General features: G+C 33.3%; 1 protein-coding gene across 5 annotated transcripts; it reads right to left on the bottom strand.

Moving 5' to 3' along the window:
• Window positions 1–38: 38 nt before the first annotated feature.
• LOC118269585 (glucose transporter type 1) lies at window positions 39–17915 on the bottom strand. 5 transcript variants are annotated; one of them, XM_035584759.2, is made up of 2 exons: window positions 17687–17915; window positions 39–4071 (listed from the first exon to the last, which is right to left on the bottom strand). In XM_035584759.2, exon 2 carries the CDS (start codon window positions 4055–4057, stop codon window positions 2678–2680), a length of 1380 nt encoding a protein of 459 aa, XP_035440652.1. In that variant the 5' UTR covers window positions 4058–4071; window positions 17687–17915; the 3' UTR covers window positions 39–2677. The 5 variants fall into 5 exon arrangements, with proteins under 5 accessions (XP_035440652.1, XP_050563087.1, XP_035440648.1 ...); XM_050707130.1 differs by lacking the exon at window positions 17687–17915 and adding an exon at window positions 17253–17384; XM_035584755.2 differs by lacking the exon at window positions 17687–17915 and adding an exon at window positions 8483–8631.
• Between the last annotated feature and the right edge of the window lie 246 nt (window positions 17916–18161).

The following is an 18161-nucleotide window of genomic DNA, read 5'->3' as shown; positions in this document are numbered from 1 at the left end:
ATTGTAAAAGTAACTGGGAGATGAAGTCAAAATACATATTGCTAATATAGTAATAATTTAATATCAACAGACGAATTAAATTCGTTTTAATTTTTTGTTGCTTTTTTATAATTTGTTTCAATTAGGTACAATATAGTGTCATAATACTAGGCTACATAATATCAATCTCTGGTTCACATGAAAATTAGATATTAACATTTGTAATTGAACACGTGTATCCGATTAATCGGTAAAAATGTCGATCTCGATACCGACAACCATCTTAATTACAAAAGATTATTATCTTCTCTTCATGAAACCGGAGTAATCCTTATCAATAATAGTAAATACAATAATTATTTAAATTCATTTACAATCACAATAAAATAAAGTAGAAAATAAAATACATGTTCTGAAAGTTATCGAATTCTAGTTTTATCGTGCGTTCTTAATTTTATTCATAGACAAATAATAGAAAATGTGTTTATATGTATTTAAAAATAAGTAACAAAACATGTTATTTTTCTAAATTACATACAACAATCTGATTGTAGGTTTAGATTGGATTTTCTTGGAAAATCAATAATGTTTTAAAAAAGTATAATAAACAAGTTTGTTTGCTTACAAAGTGGAGTTTACTTTTTTTCCTGACAATGAGTACATTCAAAATAGATTTTAATTGTGCACATACAAATTATCACTTTTAAAAACTATTTAAGTATTTCATTATAATATTTATAGCCGAAATAGAACTACGTGATACCAAGAGCTGCATAATGATAGCAGACAATTTCATTATGTAGTTTTAATTTTGACTTATTATAGTGTACACTTTTCACATTTATTTATAAATTTAAGATTGACACACCAAACATGCATTTTACTCGTACATTCTTTGAAAGAACGAGAAGGGAATAGGATATATTCCAGAAAATAGGAAATAGTAAATACTGTGAAGATTGAGCTGAATATTTTCCTAATTAACGAAATGTCTTTAGTACAAACACACAGTTGGCACTAAGGTACATTGGGACGGTAAGATGGTTTCACACTCCCTCAACTAGATTTAATACTAAAATTACACAAACAAAGAGGGTTAAAGTCTATAGTTAACACGTTAATTGCCACGTAGGTCACCGGTGACCTACGTTAGATTTGCCTTTAACAGTTTTCGGATGGCAGTTAAAGGCTTAAATAGTTGCCACAGCGCAGACTGTGCAGAGCTGTCGAATGTCGAATTGAATTTTGAAACGGTTCTTTTTTAAAATTGGAATTGGTACACGAATGTTGCCAACGCATAATTTTAACGTTTCTTTTTTAACTTTGTAAATAAAAACAAATGATTGATTAAAAGATTGGAAATTACTTAGAAAGTGCATTTTCATACGTTTATCAACTATTGAGGTATCGCTTGCTTAGCATTAATTATTTTTATAATAATTTTAAATTTTGAACTTTCTACTTAATTTTGCCGAGAATTATCAAAACTGATGTTGGACTGGTAGTTTTTAAAATCGTCTTAGATGTATTTTAGGCATTTATAGTCAGTTAATACTTAGGTTTTGTGCGTATTTTACTTGTCGATGGCAAATCATTATTACAAAGAGCACACATATTAGCTGAGTTATGAGAATTGTGTGCCCCGACGAATTTACGGTCACTCCAGTCAACAACATACTACTACCGATATAATAGAAAGTGTAAATACATATTATACAGTATACAATTCACTAACAAGTCATTAATTACAATATCATTATAATATCATATGGAAAATACGGTTTACTGACGCTTATGGTGCGACGAATTATAGTTTTAACTGTTGTGGCTTACATATTAATGAATAGAGACAACGGCGCAGGATTTGTATCGAACTTTCTATGAGAGAATTCATGAGAGACTGGCTCTTGTTCCAGCGCCGCTATGCCCAATATATTATAGCTATCTATTTCTTTAAGTGAATCCGGTCTAAAACCCTCTAACGTCACTGTCAAACAAAAGTTAAGGCACTAGAATAAGATAATCGAAAACAAAAATAAAGCACCAAAAAATTATACAAATATCTAAAAGTGCGTTGTCCAAATTCGGCGATACCAGCACCATGTAAACTTAATAATACCTAAATAACAATAAAAAAGTATATACAGAAAATAACTTGGTCCTCGAACCTTCGGAAATACAACAATAACATACAAACAAAGAGTAGGTAACACATTCATCAATAAATTAACAATAAAATGTTGTTCGAAACATCAACACAATTTACGATTTGCGTACAATCGCTACAAAGTGAATATTTATAAACCTTTTTACTTACTACATATTATTCAATAAATACAAATACCATGATTTCTAAATAGGGATTCATAATATTTTATTTATAAATGGAATTATTAATATAGTAATCGTCTTCTAAAATACTTGTAGTTTATTTAGATTAATCGTTAAATAAGTACTTTATTCAAAGGTATATCAAGTATGAAGAATCTTTAAACGACTCCATTTAATATAAGTTTGGTGTTCAGTCTTTCCATTTTTATATAAATCTGGTAGAAAGGACATAGATAACACTCGCGCATCTATATTATTCAAGTAAATCGAATTTCATGCAGTTCTATCACATTAATGCTGTGTAAAGTTATTGCAGGTCGCAATAGTATGCTTACATCTAAGGAATGTCGCTTAAGTCTAGTCTCTATTACTTTTTAAAGAGAGCTGTCACTTCTTCGATCGTCCTATTCTTCGTCTCTGGCAACTGCAGGTACGTGAAGATAAAGAACAGAATGAGGAGGACCGTATATGGCAAGAACACATAGTTGCCGAACGCGTCAGACATCGGAATGAAGGTTAACCCTACGATGAAGTTAGCGAACCAGTTGACGAGGGCCCCGACACTGACGGCCGCACTGCGGGCGCCCTGCCCGAACAATTCTGAGAGCAACATCCACGGTATCGAACTAGGACCCACTCCGAAGAACGCCACGTAAAGGAACGTAAATATAACGGCGAAAATACTCATCGTAGTGTTGTCGGTATAGGTGAAGAAAGCTACAGTCATGAGCACAGAGAACAGTGCCATACCTGCAAGGCCAACCAGCTGCAGTGTTCGTCTTCCTAGACGATCCATAAGAGGAATCGACACGAGGGCCATTATAAACAACATGCTGCCAACACCTATTGAAGACAACCCAGCATCCTTCTGTGTTAGGCCTGCATTCACAAATATTGTGGTGGAGTAGTACAGAACCGCATTAATGCCTCCCAATTGCTGAGACAAATGCATTACGATTCCAATAATAAGCGGCTGGCGAAGAGCTTTAATTTTAAACAAGTCTAGGATGGAGAACTTCTCCTCCTGTCTAGCTGCACGATCTTCTACATGCATATCATTGATCTCATCATCGATTTCACTCGTACCTCGGATTTTAGCTAGCTCGGCCCTAGCGGTCTCTTCATCCCGAGCGACCAGCAGTAAGTAACGAGGACTTTCAGGTGCAAATATAATCATCACGAACTGAATGGCTGATGGGAAAATTGCAAGTCCAAGCAGCCATGGCCAACCGTCATCATCTCCCATTATCATATCGATACCCAAGATCTGAGCTCCAACCAATCCAAACGCAACCGCCAGCTGATTTACTGTACCAAATGCTCCCCTTAACCTCACCGGTGCTACTTCGGATACGTAAGTGGGGGAGGCTGTTGTTGCAAAGCCGCAGTTTACTCCAATGATGAATCTACCAATAATGATCATCTCCACTGAGTTTGCAAGTTTACTGAAGCCCATAAAGATAGCACCAAGGACACCAATCATAGAATTGACGACAAGTGCGTTTTTGCGGCCGTATTTCTCAAGCATCCAGCTGGCGAAGGGACATCCGATCATACCACCGACAGCGAAGATACTGACGATGACGCTGAATATGGTGCCGGGGTTCGCATCGTACTGTGAGCTGATGAAGTTTTCGATGAAGGGACGAGGAGCATTGATGACACCCGTGTTGAAACCGAACTGCAGCATGCCCAGTACCGCGGCGCTCACCGCGTACAGGAGCACGCCTGTCACCCCACCCGCCATCTTCTGCGTAGGATCTGAAACCATGAAAAATAATCCATTACTGTCTGTAGTTTGGTTGTAAATATTATAATCTTATCCGGTCAATGAGTTATGTAAGACATAGTAACACGTGAAGTGTATTTTCACATTTTGATAAAAGATAAAATTGCATCCCATATGTCGACATCTCGTAAATCTGTAAGTGGCATGTATTACATAAGTACTTTTGAAGGAGGTGATTTTAAGAGTTCCATCACAGCTTATGCTGTCATTATGCTAATCTGCTACTGTTCTAACAACACTGTTTTTTCTAATATTTAAATGGGTTATATTGACCGCTATTATTAACGCTAGACACCTAACAATACCTATGAAAATATTGTTAGTAGTTGTTTACATAATAAGCATGGCAGTACAAAGAAAAAAATGGGTATAATCAAGATAATCATAGGTTTATGATTATCCACGCTGATACCACGAAGCGAGACGAAACACCTGCGTGTATTACATTTAATATGTAAAACTTAGTTAGACACACAATGCATCTCGAAGACGTATCAAAACGATTTGTTGGTTAACACAGGTAAATACTTGGTTAACCAGTAAACCACTTCTGGTTAAATATAAGACGTAAATGCGGATAACATGATTCACTGCACTTAATAAATAATACTCAGTAATTTGCATACTATTGACGCATTTGTAATAAAGAAGATAACTTATTAGAAATATGAGTCTTATAAAATATTGTTTCCTTACACTTGACAAACTTAAATACAAATATAAAGGCGAGTACACAAACAAAGATTGAACACATCACGTAATTAGTTTAACATAATTATTTACTAGTTGTAAATATTTATTTTGATAAAATTTCGAATAATTCTCTGAAGATGCGAAACACGTAATAAAAGACAAAACAGAACACAGGCTTACCGGATGATCCCATTTTAAGACGCGTCAATTCGTATCAAACTATCGAACAGTTGTGTCCCCGAAATATTGAGTTTATCAATCAATTGAGATAAAGAATTTGATCTACATTTGAGATAAGGTATAATAAATAAATAAATAATCATTTGAAATAAAATAATACAATGTATCTTGATGGCATGATAACTCTGTAACTAGGTATTGGGAATACCGATGATACGCATAGATTTCGTAGCCGACATAGGCATAAATTATGATTAGGTATCCATAGTTGGCACTTTATTATAAGATTTAAAAAGTTTTAATTTAGTTTTACCTGTGTTTCACCACAATATTCAGATAAATAATATTATAAATATGAAAGTTTGTTTGTTTGGATGTTTGTCCGTGCTGAGCTGACTTGGGTGATAGAATACACGAACGCGGCCGAAGTGGCTGGCAGAAACTAGCAAAATATCCTTTCGGTTATCCTCCCGGAAAATGAATAAAACCACAAATTAATTAATGACCTATACGGCTGTTGTTTCCTTGTTCAAATTGTCAAAATAAAATACCTAAATACTCCACAAAGCCAATTTCCCCATATGACAGCACTATTTTGATTACATATTTCCTCAAAATAAAATATAATTCATCTGTTATTATTGCCTTTACGTGTAAAATGTTTCCTCCACCATTTCCTAATTAAATGTAGGCTCTTTAACGACATTAAAATACCTACACAATAACATTATTTTATTCAGGATCCTTTTGGCCTAATTACTTTTCTAGTTAGTGTCGAGGTGTGGTAGAAACAGTTACTTTTCAAAGTAGTTTATTTTTCCCATGGTTCACAGATAAAAGATGTAGATATGCTGAATACATTTTATTACTGTCACCCTCGCCCAATAGACTTATTGTCTAAAATGTACTCAGTACTCGGAAACACAATATCACCTTCCTTCATTTCATTTCACTATTTATTTTTCATTCAGTTACATAAAACAATAAGATATTAATATTTTATTGCATTTGTTGGATGTGAAGGAAGGATGATAGCATTAAGAAGGAAAATTGATTTTCCTCAATACTTTTATACCTAATATAACCTTTTCAATAAAGACTAAGAAGAAGAAGTTATATAGCTTCTTTTATTGGATGTGATTTTAAATCAAGGGTACGAATTTCTAGTAAATTAATTAACTATAACTTAAAACTTTACCTTCAAAAGTGATAAACGTTCGAATGTAGTCATGCACTATTTTGATACAAATTCGTGGACCGGAAAATTATAATTAGCTGCAAATTAAATAGCGTTTAACTAATCAATTAATTTATATTGATTGCCTTAAAATTTATTTTCATTTCAGTTTATGCCAAATTTAAAAATAATATTTGTACGTCAGAGCAAAGAAGTTGGTAAAAAAATAAAGAGCCCACAGACAGGTACATAATAATATTCTAGATGTATCCTTTATCGTACTCACATCACATGCATATTGGTGACATAAAGTAACCGTGACATTAATACCAGCATACAATAAAACTGCAACAACCCAGCTTGCCTTGATTCAGGTCAACATGAAAACTGATGCAGGACCTTCGCCTTAAGAACAACAAATAAACAAGTAAAAGAGACACGAATCAAGATCTTATTACTACTAATATTATAAAAGCAACAGTTTGTAAGGATGCATGTATGTTTATTAATTACTACTCTTTTACTACAAAACTACTGGATGGATTTGGCTGAAATTTGGTACAGATAATAGATTAATAGTCTGGAATGACGTAAAGAAGGTAATTTGATCCAGGGAACGCAGGCGAAGACGCTGGCTGAACTAGTACTTTATACATAGGAATAGTCGTGAGGACGAGATAATTGTAAGCCGGTTAGTATTTAATTACATAATAGGACTACAATACATTACATACTTTGCATACATGATTCATGGTTTTCCCACAAATGTTTACCGTAGTCAATTTTCGCCAATTATTGTTCTCATTTGTCATTATTCTCGTCGATAATGTGACCGTAATTTTCTAATCTAGGCAGTTTCAAGCCTTAACAGTACAACTGGGTCGTGTGTAGACCAGAAGTAGGTACTTAATCTTAAAAAGTTACTCTTAGTTCTTTTATTTCGCCCATTATTATAGAATTTTGTTTGTCGGTAACGGTAAGTGGTGTAGGTACATTTAACGTGAAAGATAACTTGTTATTAAGTTGAACTTTAACTTCAAAAGAAGCGATAACAGTAAAATAAAAATATAACAAAAACAAAGTGACAAAGATTTTACAATGAACTAACTACTTCTTAGTTTTACAAAGTTCTATTTAAAATATACGAAAACAATAATAAATCTGAAACAATCGACGATACTCGCGTTAAAAGTGTTTTGTTAAAACACTGCAATCTACTCACGAGCCAGAAACTAACAATGCCAAAGAAAATGAGGTATTTAGTTACGCTTGACGTAGTGAACAATACAAGACTTTAAATGAAAATTAATATGAGGTAGGTACCTATTAAACAAAACACTACTCAACTTGGTACAAAAATATAGCTAAATTGTAAAGAACGAGCAAGATATAAAAGCTTAACTCCGAATACAAGAGATGCCCATTAAAATTGCAAAGTGACTTTGTAGCACTGCGGAAGAAATATTTCTAGTACAGTCAAAAATGAAGAAGCTAAAAAAGCATTGGAAATGATATGAAGACACAAAGCAATATGTGACGAATATTTCATAAAAGAAACACATTTTTATGTTCAGTATCAGAGTATGTAAACATTTCATGGCATGAACAAATATTTTGTAGTTGTATAAAACACTGATAAACGTCAAAAGGATTTACACATGAAGTCGTGAACCATAAAATTGTTTAGTATAATGTCTGAACATGAATGGGTAAAATATTTGTTCAAAACTTGTTCTACAAAATCTATCTTCAAAGTGAAACGCGTAATGTTTAGCAAGCAACGTTTCATTTCGTCTCACAAAAACTATCGTTTCTGTACGATTGGTCAGAACACAAGGACTTTAAAAGTAGGTGACTCGACGCTTTCTGATCGAAAACAACTCGAACAAACACTTAATTAAGTAAAACGGAACTCACCAAAACAAATAAAATCCCAAATAGGCAGGTCACTAGCAAACAATATGTGTGGACACTACGAATAAACAGTCTGACGTTAGCACCGGTGACGGTAAGAACAGTGCGGTGAAGGCGACGGAACAAAACGCACTGGCTGCACTAAAGGCCGTTCAACAACATTAGGACAGCAGTGTCGTAAAGCTTAGAGCATGCCTATACCTACTGACAACTTCGGAGATACATTCAAATGGAGCTGGACGCTCCACGTGCAAGGTAGCGTAGATAAACACGAGAGATTTATATTGACATCGCTAATGCGTGTCAATGGACAATTAATAAATTATATTCTATATTGAGGAAGGAAGATGACATTTTAAAAATTAACACTGATGGATGAAGTTAGCAATCTAATATTTTGTTTAAGTATCAACACATACCATAATTCAAGAGCAGAAATGTGCCATATTTTGCCATATTTACACACGCGGCTTTAAAATCAACAAGCGTGACGGGAGATAATGAGCATGATCAAGATACGAGACGATTCTATCAGTGTAGAGTGAAAAAGATAGACTACTTTGTAGGGGCAACTTTACGTGCGTAGTCGAACGAAACCAACTGGTTTTGTATTAGACTACTATAGCTAGTCGACGAACAATATTAAATATAAATTAAGTACAAGTACTTAAACAGGTTTAATTAGCCGATCTCATTATTGATTCATCGCAAAGCCTCAATTTGGTGATGATCAAATTTTAAACTTTTTCCACGAATTATTATGGTATTACTAATTACGCAGAAAATTGATTCAGTAATAATAATCAAATTGCGTTTAAAGCGATAATTAGAATTAAACACATGCTAATTAGAATTAATATTCATTCTAAAGATTACAACACAGTTAAATTGAAAACTAAGTAATGCACTTCTTTCATATTACCAATAAATAAAAGATATCTAAAGGCTTATTCATTACTGCGTTATTAAAGTACACTAGAAATAACGACTACATTTCAAGTACATTATTTATATTAGTTCTCACGAACCACACCTGTAGCTATTGTTCTGAACAGCAAGGTTAAAACAAACTGACATAAAAACTGATAAATATTATAATAACAACGTTATTTTCATTATGTATTGTATCCGTCATTAACGTAAATGATGTGTTGTCAATCAATGAAACAAGGTAAAAATAGTTGACAGTCCATTCAGTATTTATTTATAGTGCATATTTCGTTTTCTGGCCTTTTTTGATGGGGGAATATCATCCAATGTCTTCTCCCGCCTTGGGCGAGGCGAGAGGGAGTGTCAGACTCTTACTAACTAAAAACCACCCTGTTCCTACTCCTGCTTTTCGAGCCGGAGCCCCGGACAACCCTTCTGCCTTAGGATTACTTAAAAGCAATGTTTTGATATGCTGGCTTTTGAATAAAGATAGGTCATTATCGTTGTAACGTATCGTACCGTAGTAAAAACAAAAAGTAGAAAAACATGACTTTAACCGGATTTTCTTTCTAGAATGTACCTCGACCTTGACCTTATACCAAAATAGTACAAAACGAAAACATCTAAAAACATTGATTGTTTTTAGATATACTTAGGTATTATCAGACTTAATAAAAACGTGGAAACTTAAGAAAATTGATTCAAAATATCAGTATTACATAATAAATAATAATAGATTATTGCGTAAAGAAACTGGTTTTCGTGTAAATATTCTAATAACTCAGTCGTGGATTGCCTGCTTAGTCTGCTAGCCAACGATGAGTTTCTGACAAGTTATTAGGGAAATAACAACAAGAATGGTGACTAAACCGTACTCAGAGACATTTAATTTAATCTATACATATAATAAAATCGTAGAAAAGTGCTGTCTGTACATTGAAAATAAAAAAAAAAAAATAGCAGGGGTTATTGTTATGTCGATGTCGAACCCAAAAATGTAATTAACTTTTTTTTTGTCTGTTTGTCTGTTTGTCTGTTTGTCTGTTCGTCTGTGCGCGCTAATCTCAGAAACGGCTGATCCGAGTTGGATGCGGTTTTCACGAATATATTGTGGGATGCTTAAATTTACATTTAGTGTTTGTTTCATGTCAATCGGTTCATAAATAAAAAAGTTATGTCAAATTAAAGAATCACGTCGAACATTCTATGCTTATACCATTAATCTCCGCAACTATTTGACGGATTTGGTTGAAATTTGGTACAGATATAGTTTAGAACCTTAGAAAGGACATAGATATATTTTTATTTCAAAAATCAAAAAATAAAAATAAGAAATAAATTATTTATAAATAATTCTATGTCGATCGTTACACGACTTCGGTTCATGTTATTGTTTTAATTTATCGAAAAAAAGTAAATAAATAGTAAAAAGGTATGAAAAAAATAATATCAATATAATAAAACATTTAGTACAAAGAAAATGCTCTAACGGAGTATAGATAATTCTATGTCGATCGTTACACGACTTCGGTTCATGTTATTGTTTTAATTCATCGAAAAAAAGTAAATAAATAGTAAAAAGGTATGAAAAAAATAATATCAATATAATTAAACTTTTAGTACAAAGAAAATGCCCGAACGGAGTATAAATAAATAATCCAAGTTGTCTTTATCCTCGATAGATGGCGTTGGAATCGAAATAGATCGCGCTATGGTTTCGTTACATTCATTTGGTTGGGTATCGGCCGAGCGCTTCGGTACTATCGTAGAAAAAGTGTATTATCAGTCGTATGATTATTTGTCTGTAGTGGTCCTGCTGTTTCGTATATTCTAAATTGGTTTCGTTGTATTTGTCAATTAATAAGTTTATTTGTTGGGTTTTTCTGGTTTTTTGGTTAAACTATTTAACGTAGGTTTAGTTTGATATCGATTATTAGTAGTTACTGTAGTTAGTTTGTTTAATAAAATTGTAAGTCTAATTTATAAATTAATTAGATCAGATTTAAGTCGTTTCTTTTAAATTATTTAGTTTAAGCTTGGTTATTATAGCATAGAGGATAGGTTGTAATATAGTTTCTTTTTTAATTGTTATAAATTCGTAATTCGTAGCTTTCTTTAGTTTTAAGTTAGTTTAAGTCCGTTTTTAAACTATTTTTTCAATGCCCTAAGTGAGTATACATCTATTAAATTCAAACGCAGAGCTCATTATGTTGATTTTTGAAGAGTTCCCTGGAATATCTTCCACATCTCATTTTTGAAGAGATCCCGCGAGATCGGGAACTATGTGGTTAAAACCAAAAATTTGCCGGAAGTCACTATTCCACGCGAACGAAGTCGCGGGCAAAAGCTAGTTATTACTAAAACTAGTCCTTAGTAACGATTCTGTTCCGAAAACAATTGCTAAGGACTGGGTTAAGTAATCATTAAATGACTCTGAGTACGGCGGTAAGTACGCTTAACCAACGAACGTCATGTAGAACAATAACAAAGGAAGACGGTATTTAAAGTAATTGCATAACAATTTTTTTGCATGTCATTGAGGTAACGTCGACTTACAGGCATGTTAGTAGCAAAACTATATGAATGAATAGACTTTCGATGTTTCTTTATGTCTGAACATGCTAATTTCTAATTACACCAAACAGTTGGATTTGGGAATACCTTTTTCCAATCGAGGAAATGACGGACCATATATCTAACATGACAATTACACAAGAACAAGATTGTGAATTGATATAACGCTTGGTGTCGATAACACAATTTAATTTTATAATACAAACTCTAGTACCAACAGAATAAAAATCAAGTTTCCGATGGAAAATCTCCTGAGCATTCAAGCACGAGTCTAGTGTTAAAGATTGAACTCAGCGAAGGATATAAAATGACGTTTAAAATAAATGGCCCGTGGGGATTCTCTTCGACTGAATGACATTTTACTTCTATAAATTTAGAAACAGAGGAAACACTAGTCAAGAAAAGATAAAGGAAAATATTTTACAAGTGGCAGATATAACTGTATAACACATGCTTTTTTACTAAAATAAAATTAGCGCTTATCCTTATAAAATTCACGGACAAGTCAAACATTTAAAGTCTGCACTGGTAATCCCAAGAATATTCGTCATGAATTAATAAAAAACAAAATAACCGGATGACATACAGTAAATAAGCACAAAGGAAGGAAAATAAACCATGTTGCCTTCGGTGATGTGTGCTTGTCCAACGCACAATGCGACCAATTTTTCTCCAGTCTCTAATCTGAATAACTTGAATGAATACCGTAATCATAGTAATGACATCTATTCAATCTTAGTAACGAGGTATTATTTATGGGAATCAACACCCATGTTGTCAGGGATCCATTGATAGGATTTTTTATCCACATCATAATCATCATCATCAGCCGTCCGTGACAGTCCACACCGCCGCTAAACTATGAACTTTTTCTACATAAGAGGGTCTGCTTGACGATTAGTCTACACTTGGCAGGCGGTTGTAGATCGCCAATCAAAAGGTTCAGTTCAGGTTTATCAAAGAGAGCTGCCTACTTGGTTCAGTCAAATGTGTCGTTAATGTCGTTAATTAGTGAAGAAGATGACGAGGGGTGGTGGCAATTTTTACTAACATTAAATTCAAAAGCAAACGAAGGATGCTCCCGATTTTGGAATATTTGTGCATTGAATAATCTAGTGACTGTACTGTTTTTAAGTTGTCAATGCTTACTCAAGGCAATTCACTTACATGGAACTTTAAGTTGTAATCTTAACATATTATGAAAACAAGGTGTTGTTTATACAACCAGAAACCTTCGAGGTAAAACAATATCGATACAATGTATGATACGGTGTACAATTACTCGTACAATCGTATGGTACATACGTAGTATTTACCTGAAGCTGCCTTTATTACATCCAAAGGATGTGGATATAGTAATGAGATACATTACCAACCTTGGTTTCCCAATCTAGTTAGTAACCATGGAACTTTTTACGTAAATTCAAGTACTTTGAATTTACATCAGAATTAAGCTCTTTTTTGAAAACATAAATTAAGCGTTGGCAAAGAGTTATCCTTGAAGAGCGCAGGTGTCTTTTGAATACTAAATGCACTTCGCAGGTAGATAAGCAATCAATATTAGTATAATTTGTATGTACCCCTCAAGACACCGGCGTGTTTCCCATGGTTTTCCCCACAATTCGTAACTCCACCGCGCGCGTGTTAAACCACAATACTTGCCACGATATATGGACAACGAAAGCCGTTTATCAAATACGTTTTATTTAGAAATAGCATTCTTAGAATATTTATTAACATTTCGATCCAATATAATCATAATACATTACAACAAATCCTTATAATTTCCTCATAAAATTTCAGTAAGGTAAATACAAAAGGATTTAATAGGAAAATTAAAAATAGCAGGATGTCGATATTACTGCTCAAGGTCACAATAAGTTGTAGTCATCAGAATCATAATAACGCACGCGATAAAAAGTTATGCTGTTTTTTTTTTGGTATTTATTTTAACAAACAAAAAAACTTTCTTGTAACACCAAAAGTTATTAAACAAAGATTTCATTAATTTCGTTTGCGATGACGTCTTAAGTCCACACTACACAGGTAGGGCTATATCGTGTGGGTCATCGCATGGGCCATAGAGTTTATTCAACTTTTTATCTTTTGTCAAGATTTGAACTAAGATTCGCACATTTATATCTTTCTATCCATTTTAAAATTCTTCTCATCATTAATCATTACTTCGAAGATGTGCAAAAACACAAAAGACGAGATCAATATAAATTTCGAAGTTGAAAAATTGCAGTTGTTGATTTCCAATAGATTTCGTAACGACCTTGATCTCAGCATTTATCTAGTACTCGCAGATTTCCCAGGCCTTAAATATCATCGTAATATCACGCTACTGCTCTTGAAACTAATACTTTAAAGAAGCCTTATCTTTGGTAGGTTGAGAAGTAATTCAATACAAATTGTGAAGCCATGGCGTATAACAAGTAAAAGTGTAAACACGATCTAACACTTAGAGAAAGTCTGATCGGCGCCAGTGGTGGCAGTGTGGTGGCAGTCTCTACGTCATTGATATGATCAGCAAATGCCAAGCTGAGACGTGCTCGGCATAAAATTGTAGAGGCCAATACAAATATGATAAAGGGCCTTTATATTATTAGATTTGCTTACGACCGTTTTGCTGGGGTCATCTGAAGTTTTAGTAAATTTTTATCTTGGCATGCACTTTCTATGGAGATTTAGAACATTCATTTTATTGATAGGTTTTAATAGCTCGATCGCTGCATACAGAGAGCCAGAACCACGAAAACAGAAGTAATTGGATATCACGTTGTTTCATTGTTGATCACTTTTAAATTACCTATTTTTTATTTATGCTTCGACGTAAAGCAAATGTCGTATAAGCTGGATTTAGTTCCGCTTTGTAAATTATGTAAATGAGCGTGGAAATAAATATAACAAAGGCATCTGTTTCGCCTCGTGTTATGTCTGTAAGTAACTAGGTTTAGCTTTAGTCAAGAATGGAAACAATTTTTTTTTATAAAAAATAAATAAAAATAAAAATGATTTATTTCAGGCTTAATACCCATACAAGTTTACATTTATCAATTATGATTGAATTTTATATTTTTCCTTGCAAAGATAGTGGCCCCTAACAAAAAAGGAAATAATTATAATTTCAAAAAAAAATGGGTTGGTCTGGCTGAGGGGACCATGGCACTTGTATTCGATAGTGGTGCCCTCTACTGAACGCAAAAACAATAAATATAAATTTTCCTAGAAAAAATCTACACCTAGGTAATATAATTATAGTTTATAAGATAAAGCCGTATACATGAATTTTACTAGGTAAGTCACGAACTGGCCGATTTATCGGACGAGAACGTGAAATTCCGATAAATTCCAGCAATGCCTGCTATGACCTAATTCTTTGTGGGGAGGATAATAAAACGCCTACCTGTCTGAGTAATGCTGACTATCAAGCTAAGCATTAACCTACTGACATTTATTTATTATAGATTTGAACTTGATAAAATAAACATAGACCCACCTTTAATAGAGAAAAGGCTCGATGTGACTTTTACCACCCCATTCGTGCCGATATAACTACCTACATGGTTCTCCCACGGTTCCCTATTTGGCCAAATAATGGAATTTCAACGTCAAAATCTTCATATTTAATCCATTTAGAAATTAAATATGAAGGATTGTTGTCTTTGCTTTTGGCATAGGTTGCTGCTCTCATCTGCCTCGTTATAATATGTAAATGAGTTTCGATAACACGCCCCGTCTTCCTGATTTTTTCCGCCATTAAAAACCTATTTGCTATTTCGATATAGCGCATAGCTAATATTTGATCTTGTTTAAAGACAAGGAGGTTTAAGCAACTATTAACCTATACTACCCAGATATGCAAGGTATTTTTTACATGCTGCATGGTGGCGGTAATGGCAGACTAGAAGAGGTAGAAGTTAAGCCGACTAAGGATGCTTTTCCAACAGATCTATGCTATGCTACGTTGACAGCAACTCTCCATTCTATTTTGTTCGTTGTGAGTGGATGTAATAAGTACCGACGTTTGTTATAGTTGATCGAATAACATAGAGTTGAAACCACTATAGGTACCTAGGTATAGAATATCCTGATGACAGTTTAAATAGGAAGTTCGTCAATATCTATCGTAGGTATGGCAAATAAATAGATTTGTAATGAAGTTTCTTCCTTCCTTGGGCGTTCAGAGCCAGTGCGATTTTTTATTATTAACAGAGCACAGATTCATAGGTTACTTACTCTAAATAATCAATTATGGCACGAGTGGGACTATTATCTACTGATGTCACAGTGACTACTCGGTGAAGAATTTTATATGAGATCATTTTAAAGAGCGCCGGCTCTTGATCGAAATTTATACACAGAGCATAAATCCCGGCGGATTTAGACAATCCTGTGAGGTATCGAGGTTCTTGTTGAACGACGAACGGCAGCAATTAATCGGAACGATGATGATTAAATGAATCGAATCCAAAATCGGCGGATTAAGATCGATATTTGACAGAAACTTCACAGGTACAGCTACCTTCCTGATGTCAATTATCGATATCGATACCTTAACAGACACTGGCATAGTCAACAATATTTTGGAGATTCGATTGCCATCGAAGAAAAATAAAAAGGTACATACCGTACTTCTAAAGTAAACAGTCGCAATATTTTGTCACACAAAACTTCCGAGAAGTCGAATCGTCGCGGGGTTCGATACCAAAGATATAGCAAACCACTTTCGAAAGTTTTGTACCTATATCCGATTTAAAAATATAGGTAAGTACCTACATATTATTTCGACAACTACGTAAGATCAAAATGAAATCAAATGTTCCGAAATTAAAACATTTTTAAAACTACTTCTGTCATTCATTACATACTCAGTACTATTAAGTGACAAACACAGTCACTCCTGACATCTAATAAAAAGGGCAATGACATACAGTGTATAATGTTATGTCATTACCACACACTTATCAAAACAAAACAGAGCATAAAAACAACAATAAAAATACTGGTTAAGTATAATTAAACAACTTTTATGTTTCAATTTGTAAATAAATAAATATTTTTAATACAAATTAAATTATACAAAGTCATTCTTAATTTTTACCTTTAACTGCCAATAAGAAACTGTTGAAGGCAAATCCTCCACTAACGTAGGTCACCGTTGACCTTAGTGGCAGTTAATGTGTTAATATACTACTTCTGCTCCTTTCTAGCGTCTTTGAACTTTATAAATTTTTTATAGTACAAAATTCATTTATACCAACTGATAAGCAGCGGGTACTCAATATATAGTGGTTGTTAATAGTATTTTTGAATAACTACTTACATAATAATTACCTTCTTTCACATAATTATGTACCTAATATGTCTGCAAATATAATTATATCATAACTCATATTGGATCATTCAAAATTCTATTCAATTAAATATTAAAAAAATATGAAATCATATTTTTAAAATATTTAACATATGACAAGTTATTATTGTATTATGCACAAGAGGGTAATAGAAGGCTTTATGCTTTATAGAAATTTCTTAGGAACTATTTATTTTATTCTAAGAACTTTAGCAGAAAAAGGAAAACTATTCAAAGATTTATTTCACTCAATTTTCAAAAGCTATGTAATTTATTATTTATTGTTATTAATGGAGCAATAGAAAATAAAAAAATATATGTCTAACCATTGTTTCGTAAGAGCCCCCTCGAATTATCACTCTGCATGTTACTAGACGCGATTCACCTGGAACTTCTAACACAAGCGAAATATTAAGGCGCGTATATGAAACTGGTTTTAAAACGTCTACTTCCCATACAGCTAAAAATATCGCACATCTAAATATTTACTCCAGTTGACACACCAAACAAACCTTGAAATCAATTTAAGAAAAATGATATTGTAATATCGAATAGATGAAATAACGTGCAGCGATGCGAATTAATGCATTATACTGTGAACGAATACGTCGCATGGGTGGAACTCCGTACGGTAACACATTTAGTAAATAAATAGCGTAATATACGGTTCACAGGTTGACTAAAACAAGTCATTAAATTTTTCTATAAGTTGGACAGTAAATATTACAAGATAAAATTAAATAATATATTAAAAACGTACCTTTAAATTAATTAACGAAGCTTACTTTTCTACCGTAGTGTAGAGGTCATGTTGCAGCTATTTCAAATAAATTGAATATATGCTTCATTTAAAAGTTGTGAGAAAAATATTATTTACTTTCCAAATAATAAATTAAATAAAATAAAAAAATATTTAACAATCGCACACCGCATCAAATGCTTATCACTGTGTACGTTACCACATAAACGCTCTGTTCCACCAGTGTTTAGGTACAAAATATTACAAAGATTAAAATCGTTGTCAATGTCAATATGACATATTTTTGACAGCAGGACAAAACAGTCGGTTTATACGAACAATGTGCTATGCACGAAAGAGAAGCAACATCATTGCCCTACAATAAAATTATGTTTTTCGTGTAACAGATAAGAGACCAAAGAATTCTGAATTAGTAACAAAAAAGAACTATCGGCTTCCGAGGCCCGATAACTGCTTTCGAAGAAACAAAAATTAA

The sequence above is a fragment of the Spodoptera frugiperda genome, chromosome 30, assembly GCF_023101765.2.
Source record: "Spodoptera frugiperda isolate SF20-4 chromosome 30, AGI-APGP_CSIRO_Sfru_2.0, whole genome shotgun sequence".
NCBI lineage: Eukaryota > Metazoa > Arthropoda > Insecta > Lepidoptera > Noctuidae > Spodoptera > Spodoptera frugiperda.
Note: the sequence above shows the minus strand (reverse complement) of the source record. Positions and strands in the feature narration are given on the sequence as shown.